The sequence below is a fragment of the Camarhynchus parvulus genome, chromosome 8 (assembly GCF_901933205.1).
Source record: "Camarhynchus parvulus chromosome 8, STF_HiC, whole genome shotgun sequence".
NCBI lineage: Eukaryota > Metazoa > Chordata > Aves > Passeriformes > Thraupidae > Camarhynchus > Camarhynchus parvulus.
In genome coordinates this window covers 5,404,657-5,424,007 of record NC_044578.1, presented here as the reverse complement: position 1 = coordinate 5,424,007, position 19,351 = coordinate 5,404,657, and the positions used below count along the sequence as shown (strand labels likewise).

Below are 19,351 nucleotides of genomic sequence, written 5' to 3'. Positions count from 1 at the left end.
GATGGTGCTGCCTCACCCCTTTGCAGAGCTAATGGAGTTCTCTCTGCTTTCCTTAGAGTTACAGCAGGTTTAAATCAGGCAATATTTACTCTTATTCATTGTTTTCACAGCTTTGTGCTTGAATACTCTGTTACATTCTGCATTCTTTAGGAGTGTCCATTCTATAAAATGTCTAAAAGATGTCTCTTAATAGAAGAGTCCAACTGATACAGAAATAGCCAACCTGTTGCTTTCTAACATCTGCAAAGAAATTAAAGCATAATCTTAAAAAATGTAACATTTCTATTTATACTGGACTGAAGGATTTTTGGCAGAATTATTACCCTTATTTTGTGAACTTGGTTGTACAATCTAAAGGTACTACCATGTACTGTCTGGTTTGTCCCCAAGTTCAGAGGTTTGGTTTTGTTTGGTTTGGGGATTTTTTGTGAGAGAATTACTCCACTATAATTGTCTAAATTGTTTATAAGCCTTTTCAGGAATATCAGTGCTTAATGTAAATTTATTTAAATTACTGTGTTGGAAGGAAGAGCAAACCGGCATAAGAATTATCCCAAGAACCTGCATTTTAATTCCTCCTGGAGGTGTCAAGTCTCTTTGAGTTCTCTATATTAATTCTATCATTTTATGATAAATGCATACTATATTTAGGTGAGATAAAAATGGATTTTTGCTGTGTGTATATTATGGTTTTTGTCTGAGTGAAATAACTATCATGTTTGAGGGTGATGCAATGGGTAAAGAATTGCTGCCAGTGTTGTTTGGGTTATCTTGACACATTCACAATCCCAAACATGCTCTGCTTGAATGCATTGGCTTAAGTATGTGTTTGTGAAAGGCAAAATGTGTGTGCTGTAGTTCTTTTCATTCTGCTTAAAAGCGTGTGTAAACAGTGGTTGTTCTGCCTCTGAAGAAAATATCTCTATAAACACACATTTTTAGCATTACTTTACATATGATAGAAGGACTGTAATGTAACAATATGCATATGGAATCTTAATACTGGTACTGGTTTATAATGGGTTTGGGTTAGGGGTTTTTTTGTTTGTTTTTGAAGAAGAACAAAATTTACATTATTTTCTCCTCTGACCTATGGGGAGCAGGTATCTGTGGGACTTGGAAAAGTGGGAGAAATCAGATAAACATGCTCTGAATATTTCTATTTATTTGGGGTTTTTTCTCATGTCAATAAAAGAGCAGATGGCTTGAATGAATCAACCTACTTTGGATCCATAATTTAAGTTGGTTTTAACATTGCAAGACTTGTGATTGTTTCTTGAAATAGTTGTATTTCTACTATTTTATTCTCTTCACTAGAAATGTTGAACACTTTGGAGAACTGGGTGACAGAATTTGTTCACAGATTGCAAATAAATCAGGTTGTTTTCTGCTATCTTTCCATGTCTGTAACTTGTGAAACAGTGTTCCAAACATAGAGAATTTTATACAACTCTTTTTCCTTGTGTCTGCAGAGGCTTTAATTCTTACTGATTCCCCTATCAAAGAAACTGCTTTGGCTGAGGAAAGTTAAGACAATATAATCTCTGAAAGTTAAAAAACCCCTAAAATACTTTAAAATGTGTTCCATAGCATTTAACGTTCTCCATGGTGTGGAGCTTGACTTTGCACATAGATCCTTGTTATGCTTGTGTTATGTCTTTACTTGCTGTGAAGAGAGTTTTGTTCTGGTTTTGAAGAATGTGAATTCCTTTGGCTCTGCATTGTGTGAGAGATAATGAGCATGAAAATCCAGCTGAGTCAGCAGTGTGCTGTGCCTGCTGAGACAAACTGGGGGTGCTGTGTTAACCCTAAGCTTGGCACTTTAATGTACTATTTACCAGAGTTTGTACTTTGAAATTGCAATATGGGTAAGTTTCCTCTACTCGGTTAAAAATACACCTCTGTAAGAAGGAGCATTTGTTGTTTTGTGCCAAGTAAAACAACGTTATTACTGTGAGGTGAGGCTGTGCCCACAGGGCCCTGCTGCTGCGGCTGCTTATTGACTGCAGGGCCCTGTTTGCTCTCAAGGCAGCTCTCACTGGTCACGACTTAGTAAACAAAAATGGGCTCTATTGACTTCTGTATTAGAAGAACCAAATCCTAAGCCTAGCATGGACTCCTGGGTGCAAATGTGTGTCTGAAAAGGAGGAAGATTTGTGGGAATTAATTGAAAGCAGGACTGGAAGGGTCTGTCATTGTTGCTGTGTTCAGCCCCCTGCCCTCAGACAAGATCAGCTCTCCCATGGGAATATTTGTGTGAGTTTTAAGGAAGCTTTTTGGTTTTGATTGATTTTGATTCCCTGCTTTCTCTACAGATCGTTTTTGTGTCAAATGCAAGTTTATAATGTAATTGACTTTCTCATTTAAAAACTCAGCCCCCATCTGAGTCTGCAGGTTTGGCAAGGCTGAAGTTGGGGCGCAGTGGTGTGTGAGAGCTGAGAGGAGTATCTGGAGTTCAGTTCTGGTGAATCCAACTCTTTAGAGTTTATTGCCACAAATAATTTAGGAAAACAAATATGACTTATTTAAATGGTTTATTTGTTTTTCAGGGTAGGACTGTGTCTTGAACTTACGCAAAATAGGATCTGCTCTTATTTAAAAATAGATGTGTGTTAATTCTCACTTCAAGGTTTTACAAAGATAGTTATGAGGGCTGGTGTGGGGGAGCTTGTCTCCAGTGGTTGCTTCTGAAGAAGAATCTGCACATTTAGACTGAAATTAGCCTTTGTGAATTTTCCTCTAAGTAGTTCCCAAGAACTACATAAGAAAGAGGTATTTGATTATTTGATGTCACTGCATGTTTCAGGCTCTTCGTTTTGACATTAACCAAGTGCTGTATTCCAGTCATGTATTTCTGAGTAAACTGATTTTATTTAAACAAATCTGCCAGACCCTTTAAAGGTTTCCCTGGTGGCAGGGAGTGAGCACAGGTGTTTATTCAGCCTTCAGCCCATGACCTTCCTGTAGAGGTGAGTTATGTCTCCATAAATGTGGAAATAAACAAAGGAGTGTTGGACATTTTACCTCCTTGATTGGAATGTCATTCTGGTTGTGCTGAGCTGCTTGAGATGGTACTTCAGACAAGGGCTACAAAGAAACTTCTCTTTACTTCCATGTGGCCTTGCTTTACCTTCAATAAACATTGTTCTATGTTTTTTTTTTCTTTTATTTGAAATGCTTTACCAAGTTTGTTTGTTTGTTTGTTTTTTAAATCCAAGCTCTGTAGAACCTTCTGACACAGCACGATTTCATAAGCTTTACAGAGGTGAAACTTTTAGATGTTACCTTTAGGCAGGTTTATGCTGCTCTAAGTGGGCCTCATGTTCTCTGCTACACTTTGACAAAAAGTTAAATGGAATCTTATTTATTTATTTCTAACATTTTAACCTGTGTACTTTTTAATTGGTTTTGCATTTCTTTTCAGGCTTGTCATCATGTCTAACACACAAGTTTTTCCAATGTATTTAATTCCAATATTTGAGTTTTTTCTTATCCCTTATTCTATAAAGAAAGAAACTTGTGTAGTAAGTGAGGAAATCCAAGCATCAGGCTTCATTAGTAAAAAAGGGAAACACCTGAGGCACATCTGCCTTCCCACAGAAGACTTCCAGCCTTGCTTGTCCCCTGCATGCATCAGACTCTCCAATCTTTAGTAATTTGAAAACTTTGTCAAGAAAATTACATTGCTTTCCTTTTACATAGATAATTGTGCCTTTGAGCAGGCTTTGATCTGTTGATGCAGGAGTCCCATCCATTTCCTGTGCAATCCTTATTTTTAAAAGCCTTGTACAATTGTGAGGGATCCCAAGTGAGAAGCAAACCCTCAGCTTTCAAGAGTCCTTGCAGACAGACTTCATGCACAGGTGATGTGCTGAATTCATTCAGGGTTGCCATGGCAATCTCCTTTTTTTCGTTATCCAGAGAAAGATTGTTTTATCAGTAAATGTTCCTTTCCACAGAACCCCATGGCTTTTGTTCAGGGGTCTCACAGCTCTTGGAAGCAAGAGATGGGCAGGTCCTGAAATTAACATCATCACTGATCCTCATTGTTCATTAATGCTCTTCATTCTTCAGCTCTGAGTGTACCAGCCTTTAGTCTCTCCCCCTCTTCTCTGGGGTTTCTGGCAGAAAACTGTCCCTTCCATACTGCATGAGGCCATATAATCTCAGATTCTGGGCTTTCAGCATTATTATTTTACAGCCAGGAGACACAATTCTCAGTCTTGATGTTCTCATGTCCTTTTCCCCTGATCTCAGAGAGTTCTTGGTCATCTTTTTCAAGATTCTGTTTTGCTGTGGCTCTCCTGCCCCTAGGATCCATCAGGTTGATTCTGTTCCATGTTCATATCACTGGCAGTTTTTTAGTGATTTAAAAGTAAAAAAATAAGGAAATAGAACCAGCCAACCAAGATGAAAAGGATGATACTGGCTGTAAAACACTAATCTCCTCCCAGAAGCCAGGGAGTTATTTCTCAAGATAAAGTGATTTGTCTCTCTCAAGGAATTATTCCTGATTTTCAGTCAGTCAGGATTACTCTGAGTCCCTCCTGTCAAACCACAGGGATGCTGCACAAGCAGTTCCTTATTGACAGCACTTTAACACAGACTGGTGGATGCCAGCCTCAGGAATTAATGTATATATTGTTATATATTTCCACATAGGCAAATACACTTGCATATGCTTTTTTCCTGTGTCAAATAAAAGGCCTTGCCCACAGATGGCTCTTGGGATTAAAAGGATTGGAAATAATAACAAATTTCTATTTTCATTTAATAAACCTATTTTGCCATTATCCCAGGCAGCAGCATCCATCTGTTGAACACTACTTGGGCATTGCTTCCAGAAGAGAAATAGTACAGGTAAAATTATGTTTAGACTGTCATTACATTAATTATGTAATTACCATTCATTGACATTATGTTTTTATTTCATGGTGTTTCTAAAACAGTTTGTGTAGAGAATCCAGTAAATTATCAAGAACTCATCACAGAAAAGGTTAATTTCAGATAATGTATTTTGTGCTTCTGATTCTATGAGAATAGCATACAAAATTATGCCAGTGTTCTGTGTATAACCCTGGTGTTGATATACTAGATAAAATATTCCATGAACATATATCACTTTTAACAGTCTTCATTGTGCAGGTCCTGAGCTGATACTTGTCTGCTGCAGGATGCTGTGGAGGCACAGGGCTGGTTTGGATGGGCACCCAAATTCCAGCCCAAATACCCACTCCTATTGCAGCCCCTGCCTGTGGGGTCTTTGCTGTGTCACAGATTTCTGATGGTGCCCACAGAATCTGCTCCTGTCTTGGGGTTGGGGAAGATGTGCACAGTTTCCTCTCTGTGGTGGCACAAACCTCTGATTTTGGAAGAAAAAAAGAGCTAAAATCACTTAAATCATCCAGTCACTTTGCATCCTGCAGTGGAATAAGAAAGGTCAGGCAATAACTTTTGTTCAAAAAGAAGACTTCAGGAGATGGATGTGGTTTATTTAATAGTAAAGAAAAGGTCATGGATTTTGTTCTTTTATTTTCGCATAAATTGATTTTGTAAAGTTGAAGTTGGTTTATCAGCTTTTGTGTTCTATTTCTTTGTTATTTCAGTACTGGAGAAAAGGTCATCTTCTTGCTGGTGTCTGATATTCCATGGTCCATTAAAACTGCATTATTTCTGCTGAAGCTGAATTTCTTTTCTTGCATTTTTTTCTTCCTTCATTTCCCCCACAACTTTACGTGTCCCAAGTGAACTCAGCTGCAGCTGGGTAGTTTGTCCTGCAGTCTGTATATCAATGGTGCCAACACAGGATTGTATATGTCTAATTTGGGTTACAGAAACATTAATGACTTGGCTGCGCTAGCCTGATAAGCAATTTAGGTTCATATAGATTTTTTTCAGGTTTTGTTTACTATACAATGGCTTGAAGAGATGCCCACTCAAGTAGTTTTTGTAGGGGGGTGAATTTCATTCTGTCTCAAAATGAAGTGTCAGTAGAAGGCAGTGACTGAGTTTTTTGCATAGAGGAAGAAAGAAAGATGACAATATTTAAAAATATGGAGGTCTGATGAGAAATTTATTATGTGACTCTTCTGCTAAGGAAATTGTATTTTCTGTACAGCCAGCTCACCACTGACTTGTTTGCCTTACTTCAGTTCTAATCCAGCAGTCTTTGAGATGGCCAGAGAAGAGCTGAAAAAAAAATTACTTCAATGTGCTCATCAAATCAGAGGTGTTAAGCCAAAAGAGTGTCAGTGGGGAAAGGCTTAATTTTAGGGTAGTGGTAGAAAAGAAAGTAATCACCTTTGTCTTCCTGTGTTGTCACAGTAGTGTAAAGAAGGGGCTGGTGGAGTTGCCTTTTTATCAGAAATTACCATGCAGTTCTTTGCTCCTCTTGTTGAATGTGTGAATGCCAGCACAGTAATTACATGTGAACACAATTTTCAAACTGCCAAATATTTTTGCTTTATACTCAGTGCTGGTACTAATGATCAGGTGCCAAAGGCTGACATGAATTCATGTCTGAAAAGTTATCCTCTGTATTTTTTCTTTATAGTTGTTCTGTTTCTTGTCAGCAGCACCTGTGTGCATGCACTTGGAGGTTAAAATTCCTCCTTAGAGGATTATCAGGTCTTCTGAATAAGTCTCAGCTGGGGCCATTGCCCTCCCACAGTTCCATCCCAGCTGCCCTTTGTTTCTCGTTGCCCTTGCTCTCAGATCATTCCCATTTCATGTTCCTCCCTTATCAGTTCATCTCACTCTCTCTGGAAGCAAACTTCACACTTTGATCAGCATTTACTTTCTAAAACTGTTGGTGGAGAAGAGGAGATGTTGGAAGCCTGCTGCTCCAGAGGTGGGGGTAAGGAGGTAAAACTGGTATTGCATAAAACCAGTGTCACCCAGTAAAATTTCTTCTTGATTTGGAAAATATGGATTCCCTGTAGCCCCAGAAAACAAGTACTCTCTAGAGTCTCAAAAATGCATTAGTTAATACTTCATGAATATAATTTCACATCTTGTTGGAGATTCATTGGGTCTGATGACATAAATATTCTGATAGCACTGTGTTGATTTTTCTCAAATGAGGGAATGGTAATCAAAATAATGTATGGCTGTGGACTCCTGATCTGCAGGAGCACCTGAAGGTTATTCCTCTTTGGCCTTGTTCTTGTTATGAAGGTGGAGTGTGCTCTAAAAGGGAGACATGAAATCAAAGCTCACCGTGTTCTGGAGCCCTCATAGCACTAATAGCTATTGACACTACAAATTATGTTCTCTTCATTAGGATTTTTGCCTTGAAGTGACTCATTTATGTTAAAAGGCTTCTGTATACCTGCTCATTAGGAGGTGCTGCTCCAGTACTTAGGATTAAATTGAACCCTTTGCAGCCTGCCTGTGTAGGTCACACGGATGGCACACAGGTCCCTGAGGGAAGAGGGAGAGAATTCTGCATCACATTAAGTACAAATGCTGATTTGTGTTTGTGTTTTGGCCAAGGTGTGAGCAGGTGTTTGAAGTTGTGCTGTTTGTGCTCCCTCCAGAAAGCTCCACTTTGCTCCCCTGGCCAATCCCTGCCCCTTGCAATTTTGGGGGGTGGATTTGCCAAGTGCCCACCTGCTCTGGAAGGTGAGAACTCCCAAGAGGAAGTGATTTCTGTGTGCCACTGGATTATTGGGTCAGGTAGCAGAGATCTGCACACAGCCATTGGTGTTACCTGCAGTGCTCTGCTGGGCAGTCACGTTTGAGGCCTGGTCAGTGCAGAGCTGCTCTGTGTGGTCACTGCAGGGACAGTGGTAAGTGACAGGGACTTTGTAAACACAGTCCTGTGCACAAGACTTACTAAATTAATGACAGCAAGTTTAGTGGGTTTTGTCCATTGTTCTTTGGGATGACCAGGCTCATCTGCAGGGTCTGAAGCAGTGTGGGAGTGGTAAAATACCAGCTGCTTTAAAAGGGGTACATTTTGACTAAATTTGAGAAGTATTTCAGGTGCACATGGAGGAGCTGGGTTTCACTTTCCTGAAAAGCAAGGCAAACACCTGGCTTGGCTCAGCAGGGGAGATGCAGCTCCTGTCAGCTGGGTTTTCCTGAGCAGTTTGTCCCATATATCCTGTTGCTATGGGAAACCATAACTGTAACATAATTCCTGGCATAGTGTAGCTGAAAGTCCAGAGTAATGTGTTACAAACAACACATCATCATCATATGGTCCTGTCACAGCTTCTCAATTAATTTATCTAGGTCTGCAGATGGCCCATGTCTTTGGTTGTGTATAAATCAGGCTTGGGGTGCATCCCTAGCTGTGTATATTTGTATTACTTAGAGTCTATTCTAGGCCAGTGATCATACTTTGAATATCATATGTTCTCTAGTTTAATCATTTTGGTGCCATATTAATGGAATCATAGCATGGTTTGGGTTGGAAAGAACCTTTAAGATCATCCAGTTCCAACCTCCTGCCATGGGCAGGGGTGCCTTCCACCACAGCAGGATATTCCAACTTGGCCTTGAACACTTCCAGGGATGGACAAGCTGCAACCTCTCTATGCAGCAAATATTGTAGCTCTGTGAGCTTCTGTAAACTGATAACATGACTGAAGAAAACACCAAAATGTTCTGTATTTGGTGATTGTGCTGTAAGTTGTAATGATTAAAGCACCACTGCTTATTTATATCCTGGGCAGAGCCATAGCCAAGGCAAGGGAACAACTGTAAGTGTAATCCTGGGGGATTGTGAGCCAAGCCCTTGGTTTTGTCTCTTAGTCTATAGGAGAGAAAGTAGGTTTTCATTATTAGAGTCTGTATGGATAGTTCTTAAATCACCTTTAAAAAAAGAAAAAAGCAAGACACAAGGAGAGATGTAATTTGGAGAGTTCATGCCTCACCACACTGGGATAGGGCTCGTGTCAACTGAACTCCAGAAGGGCAAGAAAAGGTTTTAATTTGGCTTTTCCTGCAAAGACCTCTATAGCCAGAGATTCTCTTAACCTCACCTGCTCCTCTACAGGCTGCCAGCCACTGATATGATTGAGAAAGTTTTTATTATTAACTTCATGACTTTTATTGCCACTGATGCCTTTAGTATCAAAGAAATATGAAGTCATTTCATGAGGAAAGGCTTTTGAATGTGACACCCATTTTTAGATATTGCTAAAAATAATGTCAATTTCCAATGATTTTGAGTCAGCTTTTCATTGCAGGAAGTCTAGAAGTCAACTTTAGCCTATATAAGAAAATTTCTGTCAATGAAGCTTAGTCCTAAATATTACCTTCCAAGTATTGTTTATCTTCTAAGCATCATTTCAAGGTGTTCTCTTGGCTTAGAACTTATTTAGGTCTGTGCCTTATTAGTAAAATATGTAGATTCAGGGATTTTTATTGAATGTGTGTTTATAAGGCTTTCCATAATCTTTTATGTGTAATGGTTTGAATTAAAGTAATGTATGTGCTTTTAGCTGAGCCCCAGTGGGGAAATATATGCATGAAAATAAATTACTGTAGGTAGAACTAATTAATTCCCTGATTGGCAGGCTCAGAAGATAAAGTCCTGAATAGGGTAATGTGGAATGTCTTTGCTATTTGGCCTCAGTTGTGCCTGGCCAAGAACTTCAGCTAAAACCTCTCCTCTTCTACCTGACTTTGTAGCCTCTAGGCAAGGGCTGAAGAACTGAACTGATGTGAAGACAAAATGATCAGTCCAGCCTTCTGTAATCCTGTGTACATTGTCCTTGAAGCCAGGCAGGGCCTATCAGACTATCAGGGAGATTTGCTTGTTTCACTGCCATAACTTCAGCTCCCTGCTCAGGCACTGCCTTATCACCACTGGCAAGATTACAGTGGTTTCCTTGATAGCATGGGGAATTTAGCAGGCAGCTGTGGCTAATCCCATCAGGAAATGTTCTCCCACTGAGGTACATGGAGAGATCTGAATGCTGCAAATAATTTGCAACAGGAGTATGATTTTTTAAAGCCTGTTAATTCTCATTCTGCTTGCTGATTACAGGTGCAGATACAGGTTAGCATTACTGCCCTCCTGTAAAACTGAGGACTCAGCCTGGACTGGTGCTCATTGGCTTCTTCTGGAAGTTGGGATCAGAAATGCACATTCAGCACCCTGAGACACACAGGCCACCTTCTGGGGACACTCTGGGAGGTGATCTGTTGTGAAGCTGATGCTTTGTGTCATAGTCTCTGCTGCTGTGATAGCAAAAGCCACAAGTTCATCTTTATCTGTGTAAAACTGGACTCTGAGATTGGTGTCTTGGCTGGGGAGTCAGTGCTCAAAGCCATACAAGTAAAACAAGGGGGCTCAGTTCATTCCCTGGGGTGTAATGCCAGTTCCCTGGCAGACTTGGCCAGGCTCATTTCATCTGTCTGAGAAGAGCCAGTTTGGTCTCTGTAGAAAGTGAGCCCCCCCATTTTTCTCTTCTGGGGTTGGTGGGTTTACCCTGCCTGGATGCCATTTGCCCACCAAAGGCCTTCTGTCACTGCCACTCTCAGGAGGGGACAGCAGAGGAAATGTGTGCACTTAGGAGACAGCTGGAAGTGGCACCACTCTGTAAATGCCTGCACTGGAGCAGTGACAGAGCTCACAGCCTATGGCTGTAGGCCCCTGCTTCAAGGCAAGGATGGTAATTCGGAAGAGAGATTTAAGTGTTTCCCAAAGTTAAAGAGCTGGTTTGATGGAGAAAAAAAGAGTGTAAGGAAATGAGCACACATATTCCTGCAGAAGGTAGAAAGGTGACTGAGTTACATGTGTTACATAAACACTGAGGGACAGAGATGAGTCCCTGTAGTCCACAGAGCATCTTAACTGCAGTTGGTGTGGATTAACTCAGACTGTACAGTTACTGTGTGTAAGAAGTGAAACAACAACAAAAAAATTATTGCTAATACAGCAGAAATAATTTAAAAAGGAAATTGTTTTGGGAGGCATACCTTAATGCCCAGGTAGGTTTGGAACTCTTATGAGGCTCTTTCAATTTTCTTTTGTGCTGTCCTTGCTGTTTAGGCCTGGAGAGAATTTTGTTGTTGTTTCACTTTTTCTATTTTTTACCATATTACTTTGCTAAAATACTTAACTGAAAGGGAAGAATGTTTTGAAGTAAGAAACAGCCTATTTTCAGTTAGATAGAAAACTAAACCACTGATATTTACCAGTATATCAGTCCATATTAGTTTGGTAATAACTCTTTGTGCTTGAAAAGTTTTACCTGCTTGGCTGCTTCCTCTGGGACTAAGAATTGACTGAAAGAGAATTTCAATAAAGGTACTGCTTCCAAGTGAACAACATGCAGTGGGGAAAGGTTGTGGAGTGTTGAATTGTGTTGTATTATCCAGGATTTCATTTTTTCAGGAGTCAGAGGAGAGCAAGCTAACAGTGTGTTTAGTTCTGAGTCACTTATGTGTCCAGCCAAAATTATTGTTCTACTTCCAGTACCTGAACATTTTTCCAGCTTTATTGGAGGGACTGTTTGTATGTTTAAAAGAAAAGAAGTTGAGTCTGCCTCTTGAGATTCCAAGAACAGCAGTATTTCTGTCATTTTTCCAAGATGGCATAAGTGTGGCTCTAAGGAGTTTTGCAGCTTGTGTAGGTGTTTTAACTAAAAGCTCCAAGAAGAAACTGAGTCACTGGCAATTAGTTGTTGAATAGGCCAGCATGTAATAGTTCAGGTGAAAAACTGCACCAGTTGTGTTGTGGGGACTGTTCAGTTCTGGGACATTTTCTCACTCTGGGTAAGGCCTGGTGTACTTGTACCACGGAGATTTTACTCAGTTACATCAGGGAGTCAAGGAAATGAAGCTGGTGCTGTTTGCCATGTGATTTGCAGATGACCAACACCAATGTGGCAGGAAAAGGGACTTCAGAACAAAGTGCTCTGTTGTGGAACATGAACTGTCCCCAGTGCTGCTGCTGTGACACTGCAGCTGGACAGGCTGCTTACACAGCACTGCTCCCAAATCCCACTCTGGATTTGGGCAGTTAAGAGTCAGGGAAAACTCAGACCACAGTATGATACAGTCCCATTTCAGACACCATGAAGTAATTAGTTCAGTAATCCCAGATAAAAAAATTTAATCTTTCTATAGAAACAGTGCACTGTTTTACAAACGTGTTCATTTGGTTTCCAGTACAGCAAGTGTTACACAGAGCCCCCCCCCGCCCCTGCCTGGGCCTTTTGTCTGCAAGGTAAGAACTGAAACACAAAAGGCACCAAGCAAGAACTTACTCTAACAGAACTTCAGTATGACAAGACAGAGCAGAAATGATTACAATGTTAAATATCACCCTACCAATCTGAACCATTATTTAAAATAATTAACTCTTAAAAAACAAATTTGGTGTTTGACTTCTCAGTAGTTATAAATCTGTAAAGGTTGAAATCAGCACTGCACATTGAGTTCATTTACAATGGTTTGAAAAAACCTGCAGCCTTTTACACGTGGTTTGTACAGGTTTGTTTGTGTGTTCTTAAAAAAGTATCAAAACTGTAGAACTTTCATATATATTTACATTCGTCTGTTAGTTACAGTGTTATCACATACAGCCTTTCTCAGCTTTTTTCTTCATGCACACAGTGCATGGATTTATAGAAAGAGAGCTTCATACCTTAAAACAATAATGGGATATCTCACTCATGTTGTCACTGCCTTAAAATCTAAAATTTGGAATAGAAGGATGCTTGATTACTTCTGTGTAGTCTATGCAGGCCATGAGGCATTTGAGAGTATGGATTATGTCTGTAATGCATACCAGGGCTTTAAACACTTTTGTTCTTCTCTTAGTCAAGAATCAGCTTCCAGCTCACATTATTCTGTAAATTTATTCTAAAAGGAAAAAAAAAGGACAAAAACCTCCAAACCTACTCAGCCTGAGTTTCTTCTACTCACTCAAATACAAAAGCTTGGACTGACATAAAAACATGAGGAAGATTTCTCTAGGATTTGGTACAGTTCAGGGAGGTACTAGTCCATTATGCAGTGGGAGGTAAGTGTATTCAGTTCCCACAGAATTCCCAGGAAATCCTATAGAATGGGATGAGAAAAATCAAGTGTTTTTCCTGCCAGGCGCAGGATGACCCAGCCAAAGGGCAGCTGGTTTCATGGGCAGGACTTGGGAAGAGTTCTGTGTGTGCCACAGCAGCTCCCAAAATTGGGTTTTTTATCAGTGTGAGCAGGGGACAAGGGCAAGGAGGGAAGGAAGTGACTTTTGTTATTGTGCTATTTTCCTGATGAACCAGGGAGAGTGCTCACTTGGGAGTGTGGAAATATATGGCTAAATCTTTGTTTCTGTTAATTCTGAGCTGATTTAAGAGATGCAAGATTCCCAGTGTGGAAAAGCATTTAAATTTACATCTAGAAACAAACAAACAAAAACCAAATCAGATTTGTACCAAGCTGTAAAAAAGCAACAATACAGCACAAAACCCCGGGTGCTGTAGGAGTTCCTCCTGACTGAAATGCTGTAGGCAATAGCTCTCCAGTTTAATGCACTGCATGGATTCTTCATGGATAGACTGGAAAATGTACAAGCAGCCCTTAAGAACCAGGATGGAAATCAGGAGATGTTTGTTAGGAGTGCTTCACTGGTCAGCTATCTTACACTACAGCTCTTTCTTACATAGTGTCTTTAGATTTCAAAGCAAACTTCCCAAACATCCTGTAAAAATTCAATTATTCCTAATTTTCATAAATGTAGGCTAGTAGTTTTAAAATATATGTATATATATTTATATATATGTATATATTTATATGCCTATATATCTATCTCATCCAGATAGATATATACACAGATAATCTATGCACAGCAAGCCAAACATACAAAAAATAAATACTCTCACCCCTCTACTATATTTACAGAACAGATCTTATAATCCAGACTTTGTTAATAAATATTTCTAAACTGCCTGTACAGAATTTATTTTACTTATGTTGATGGATAGCCACAAAGCATATTCAACATATTTACAAAATATCTATAAATATAGTCTTAAAATAAAGCAATAGCTACTGAACCTTCAGCCTGGCTGGTTATGTACATTGAGTTAGTAGCTCAGCTGTTGCTTATTCACTATCACAAATGGGTAGTGCAACAAGTTAAAATGTGTATAAAAGATTATACATACAAAACTCTCACATCCTTTGGATGTTTGCAGTTCATTATAACTTTGTGGTTACCCTTCTGCAACATAAATAATGACCAAAAAGAAGAAGCAGGTTCTGTGATCCAAAGCAGATTTGTTCAGTGTTCAGATGATTGGAGCAGCATCTTCATCCTCATGGCAACCCATCATCTTCTAAGCTTAATGCTACACGCTGGGGAGGGAAAAACACACTCTTGTGAACTGTGATACTGGTGCTAACTTGTATTTCTTGTTAGAGCTCTCATGGCTGTCCCTACTGTATTGGTCATTTTAGATTGTGATTTTTTTTTCCTCCCCAAATGAGGTCATTTGCTCAGGTGTTACTAAAGAGGTGCTGGGAAGTTTCCTGTCCGTGTATATTGGATAAAATTCCTTGTAAGGGATGGCACTTTCTCCAGTGTGATCTTGTGGGGGACCTTTAGATCATAGAGGACATTATCCACCCACCTGCCTGCAGGAGCTGTACTGCCTTCACTTATTACTCTGCATCTTCCTGCTCTCTTCTGAAAACACAATGCACTTATATCTGCCAGTGCTCCTCTCCCCAGGGATGCTGCTGTGAGGGAGGATCCTTTTCCTTAACTTCTTACAGAACCTCACTCACTTCTCCTTGTGAGGAGTGTGCCTTTTCTTTATACTGTTACTATAGAGAAATATTCTCCCTGGTATGTAGAGAAACTGAATTTATCCTTAGGATAGTTTGGACACGTGGTAGCAGCCTAAGCACAGATAAAACAGAATCCAGTAGGGGATGAGGAATCACCTGTCCCATCCTGAGGTGGCTCTTGAGGGAGCTTTACATTTGTCAGATTGGTACCTTGATTAGGACAATCATTCTTCATTTGAACTGAGTATCTGATCCAGAGCACTGCATTCTAAGACAACTGCAGGGGCTGCCAGAAGTCTAAGCTTCTGCCTAATCAATGACACTAAAGAGGTTCTGGTTTTTGTCATTATGTGGCAAATAAATAACACCAATCCAAATTCTCTATTGGAACTCTCAACAGCATTAATATTCTCCAGCAGCCATCTCCTCAGGTACTTACTGCTGGGTACACGTGTCCAATTTGGGCAGTTCGCCCAATGTGGATTTCGTCTTCATCTTCCTCTTCTGTTGTCTTCCTATAAACTGGATTATCAAAGTTCATGCTTTTGGTATTCTTCCGTTTCCAGTTTCTCCAGATGAGGTATCCCCCCATGCACAGCAAGCCAATGACCACTGAGGAGAGGGGACACAAAGGGCTGTTAGGCAGGATGGACCTGCTGGGATGTTCCCATGTTGGCAGCCATCCTCAGAACATTTTCTCACAGCTGGGCTACTGTTCCCCAGTTCAGCAGTTCCTGTACTCTTCCCCACCCTATCAATGAAAACTGGAAAAGTGTAATTACCGTGATAAATACAGTATTTTGGTATTGCATTTTGCTGAACTTCTTCAAAGGTTAAATCCAATCTGCTTACCCACAGGAATGACAATCCCAATCACAGCTGCTGTCACAGTTGAACCAAAGCCTTCATCATCATTTGCATCTGTAATTACAGAAGTGTTCTGATCATTTTAATTCATTTGCTGCTTTTAAGGAATGTTTTCTGTTAGTACCTGTGCTGTTCTGCCCATCAGAAAGCTTTTGCAATTAAAGAATTTACAAAAAGTTTCATAATAAAATTATTCAGGTGACACTGAGCAGCACACAGGGATCAGGGCTGAGCTGAGCTCCTTCTCCTGAGGAATGAGGTCCCTGCAGTGCTGCTGCCTCACCAGGGGACAGGGACACCAGAGCTCCAGGCCACTGAAGGGACACACTCCAGCCTCCAAGGATGCCAGAGCAGCCCTGACCAGAAATGGGTGACTGTGCTTGGGCCTCTGATTTTCACACAAAAAAAGGAGGCCAGTTTGAAAAACCTGACATTTAATGGAAATGCCGTGCACACATCAGGGGATGGTGAAGAGCATTCCTAAATATCCACAACAGAACACTTTCTAGTACTGACACAATAAATGACTTATTGAGCTGTCAGAAAAAGAATGTAGTTCAAAGCCATCTACACAGCTTCTCTGTTTAATTTTTTCCTTTTTTATTATTTATAGCTAAGGAGTTAGTGAACACATCTATCCCTCATTGCTGCAGCCTGCCCCAGCATGCAAGAATGATCCCAAAACTCAATACTGCACTTAGAAAAAAGCAATTACAGGAAAATATAAATAAAAAAATTCAATATCACCTTTCAAGTTCTATACTTTAAAATGTTTGCTCTGAGCTCTCATATAGGGTATCAGTAGAGAAAATCCACTTTTGCTAAAATATCAGGAGTTGCAAGAGGAGGAACTAACTGTACTTTTGATACACTAATTCATGCAACTTTTAAATACTTCCTTGTGGCAGGCTGTTCCATTACATAGTTATTTACTTAATAAAAAACCACACCATTTCTAAAGTGGACAATAAAAGCACTTTGCTTCTAAGGCTTATTAAAAAGGTAATTAATGCATTTGAAAGAAACTTGCACAAAGAGAACTGAACACATTTTAGCCATTGGATTGTGCTTTCCCCATGCAGCACAGTTCTACAGACAGGAGTGGTGTATTGCTGCTTTCCAGATGTAATGGAAACAGTGAAACAGTTGGGGGAAAACAGCATTTCACTGGTTTTAAACATACATGTCTGTTTCAGGTCTTGCAGAGCAAAATCTTCTCTCTGGACTGGAATTTTTTTTTTTTTAATAGCAGTTCAGCCTTTCTGCTTTGCCTTGGCAGCAGGACCTGGAGGGATTGCCTGTTAGCTCTGAGATTGAGGCTGGTGTTGCATTGAGGAGAGCCTATTAGTGCTCTCCACTGGGATGCTCTTCTGATAAATAATGCAAAACTTCAAACCTGTGTCATGATGAGGCCACATTAACATGCCAAGCACGGCCACACAAACCAGAGGCAGCTTGTCTTGGGCTGCAGTGATTCCATATGTCCAGCAGCACTAAAGATGCACAGGAGGAATTTTTCACCCAGAACTTGTGCTGGATCACATTAATAATTAAACAATTAAAATAGGTGAAGCACCTGCAGAATGATCCATTCTACTGTCTGCAGCGCTGAAGCTGGGATGAGTCAGTACTGGGCACAAGGCAAGGGTTGATGTGAACTCTCAGGGCTGTTTATGTGCCTTGGATAAAATATGATATAAGTTCCTTGACATGCCAAGTGACAGGAATTAGAGCAGCCATCACAGCCCAGGTGCCTGCAGAGAGAGGAGCTGATGTCTCCTGCTGTGCACCAGGGTGTGCCTGCACCTGATCCCTCTGCAATTCAGACATTCAGTCTCCTGCCAGTGCATGAGGAGCTGGGATATAGGAGAAGGAAAGAAATTTCATTCTCTTACAGTGCTGTGACAAATTGCTGTTTCCAGTGGTCATCTCAGAGTCTATCAGGATGGATGTGGTGGAAGGTAAATGAAGGCTTGGGGTGGTGATTGTAGCTTCTGGTAGAGCTTTGGGGACAACTCCAGTGGTGTCATTGGCACTGCCAGGTACAGCGGCGATGGTCGTGGTGCCGTCAGCATGGAACGCTGTGGTTGTGGAAACCACTACAGGAGTTGCAGTGGTTGGAAGGTCTGAAAACCAAGAGCAGCAATGAAATTTGGTTAGAGCAAGTGCACCAAACAAATCACAAATGGTGATATAAATCTAGAAAGGATTGTTATGTTTAATGAAGAGAAACAGAAACTAAATTCCAATTCTATTTCCCAGGTAGTCAAACTATTGACAGCACTCTGCCTAAAGCTACAGAAATTATTTCCTGAAGTCAAGTTCGATTAATTGATACTGATAAAAAAAGCAGTCTGTATGGAAGGTAGCTAAGATGTTCACAAACTTGGGGGCTTTTGAAAACCTCCTAAGATTCTGGATTTGTACCAGGAACTCATTGCATGTTAGGAGAAACTACAGTGAAGCCACTCGTCTCTTCAGGATATATCAGCAACAACTGTGTCCTCTTCAGACCTGGTATCTCTATAGATAGATATATAGATACTTAAATAGATATATAAGTACAAATTGAATATATATATTACATAATCAATATATCAATATATGAGTAATCAATTTTCAGGGTTTATTCTCTATTCACACTTCTAGTGCTGGTCCCTAGCCTTTTTCCCCCCTTCCTGCTGTATCTTTTTCTGGTTAAGCTGTCCAAAATAAGCAAGCTTTCAACAAGGACACCACAGTGCTGCTGTGCTCAGAGGGCAGCAAGAAGTGGAACACAGAAGTTGGTGGTTGTGTTTTCACAATCAGGAAATATATTCACTGTGAGTATGATTTTGTTGGGACAGTGAAATGGAGATGTGATTGTGTTTACCTTTGTAACATTTTTTCATGTCAGGACCCAGCCACATATTGTCGGGACAGGCACACGTGTACTTGGGGGAATGGGGCGAGATCTGAGGTGCAGGAAGACACAAGTAGTCACAGCCTCCGTTTGGCTGGGGGCTGAGCTCACAGGAATCTGGAGCTGTTCAAGGATGGAAGAAAAGACAAGTTATTTTTCTAATAATTTATTTTCTACCCTTGGCAAAGAAATATCAGATCCTTCTCCCACTCCCTACCTCAATTTATCAGGCTGCTTAAGCAGCTTTACAGTTTGTATGGTAGAGTGGAACCTTACAAAGTGCTATAAAAACTTCCCAAATGCATAATGAATGGGAAGCATCACAGTGACAAGAGTAACTCACTGTTATCAAAGATGCTAATTAAACAGCTATTAGCAAATTGCAGATTCTTCAATACTGCTACTGCTGAATTAATTATGCAGGAACTTCAAACATTAGGCATTGATTTCCCATTATTACCTGTGCATTCTCTCTCATCAAGAACCATCAGGGAGCATTTCATTTGGCAGCTCAAACAAACCTGATTCAGGGCCATGACATCCTGAGGACACCTCTTACCTTTGGGCTGCTTTAATTCATGGAACACCACGATGTCATGAGGGTTATTGAGATTCTCTGCCAGAATGGAGATGTCCGAGCCATTGAGCCTGTTTGCACTGAAGATGGCCTCATTCTCCAGGTCAGTCCAGAACACTCTGTCCTGCAGGGAATGCACAGATTCCTGACCTGGCCTGCTCAAATCCTGCTCAAGTTGGATTAAACTCCAGCAGTCACAGAGTCAGTGCACCATCTTCCTACCTTGGGGCACCTTCTGTTCATGCTACTTCTGTCTG

At 40.4% G+C, this 19,351-nt stretch overlaps 1 protein-coding gene across 3 annotated transcripts in view; it reads right to left on the bottom strand.

The window, feature by feature from the left end:
• Window positions 1-12,056: 12,056 nt before the first annotated feature.
• LRP8 (LDL receptor related protein 8) overlaps window positions 12,057-19,351 on the bottom strand; it is a 168,826-nt gene continuing 161,531 nt past the window's right edge. For all 3 annotated transcript variants that reach the window (XM_030952994.1, XM_030952995.1, XM_030952996.1), the window contains 6 exons: window positions 19,077-19,218; window positions 18,488-18,640; window positions 17,511-17,741; window positions 15,601-15,669; window positions 15,188-15,360; window positions 12,057-14,313 (listed from right to left, as the gene is read on the bottom strand). In XM_030952994.1, the coding sequence (XP_030808854.1) occupies window positions 14,275-14,313; window positions 15,188-15,360; window positions 15,601-15,669; window positions 17,511-17,741; window positions 18,488-18,640; window positions 19,077-19,218 (807 nt within the window). In that variant the 3' untranslated portion in view covers window positions 12,057-14,274. The remainder of the gene's footprint in view (window positions 14,314-15,187; window positions 15,361-15,600; window positions 15,670-17,510; window positions 17,742-18,487; window positions 18,641-19,076; window positions 19,219-19,351) is intronic.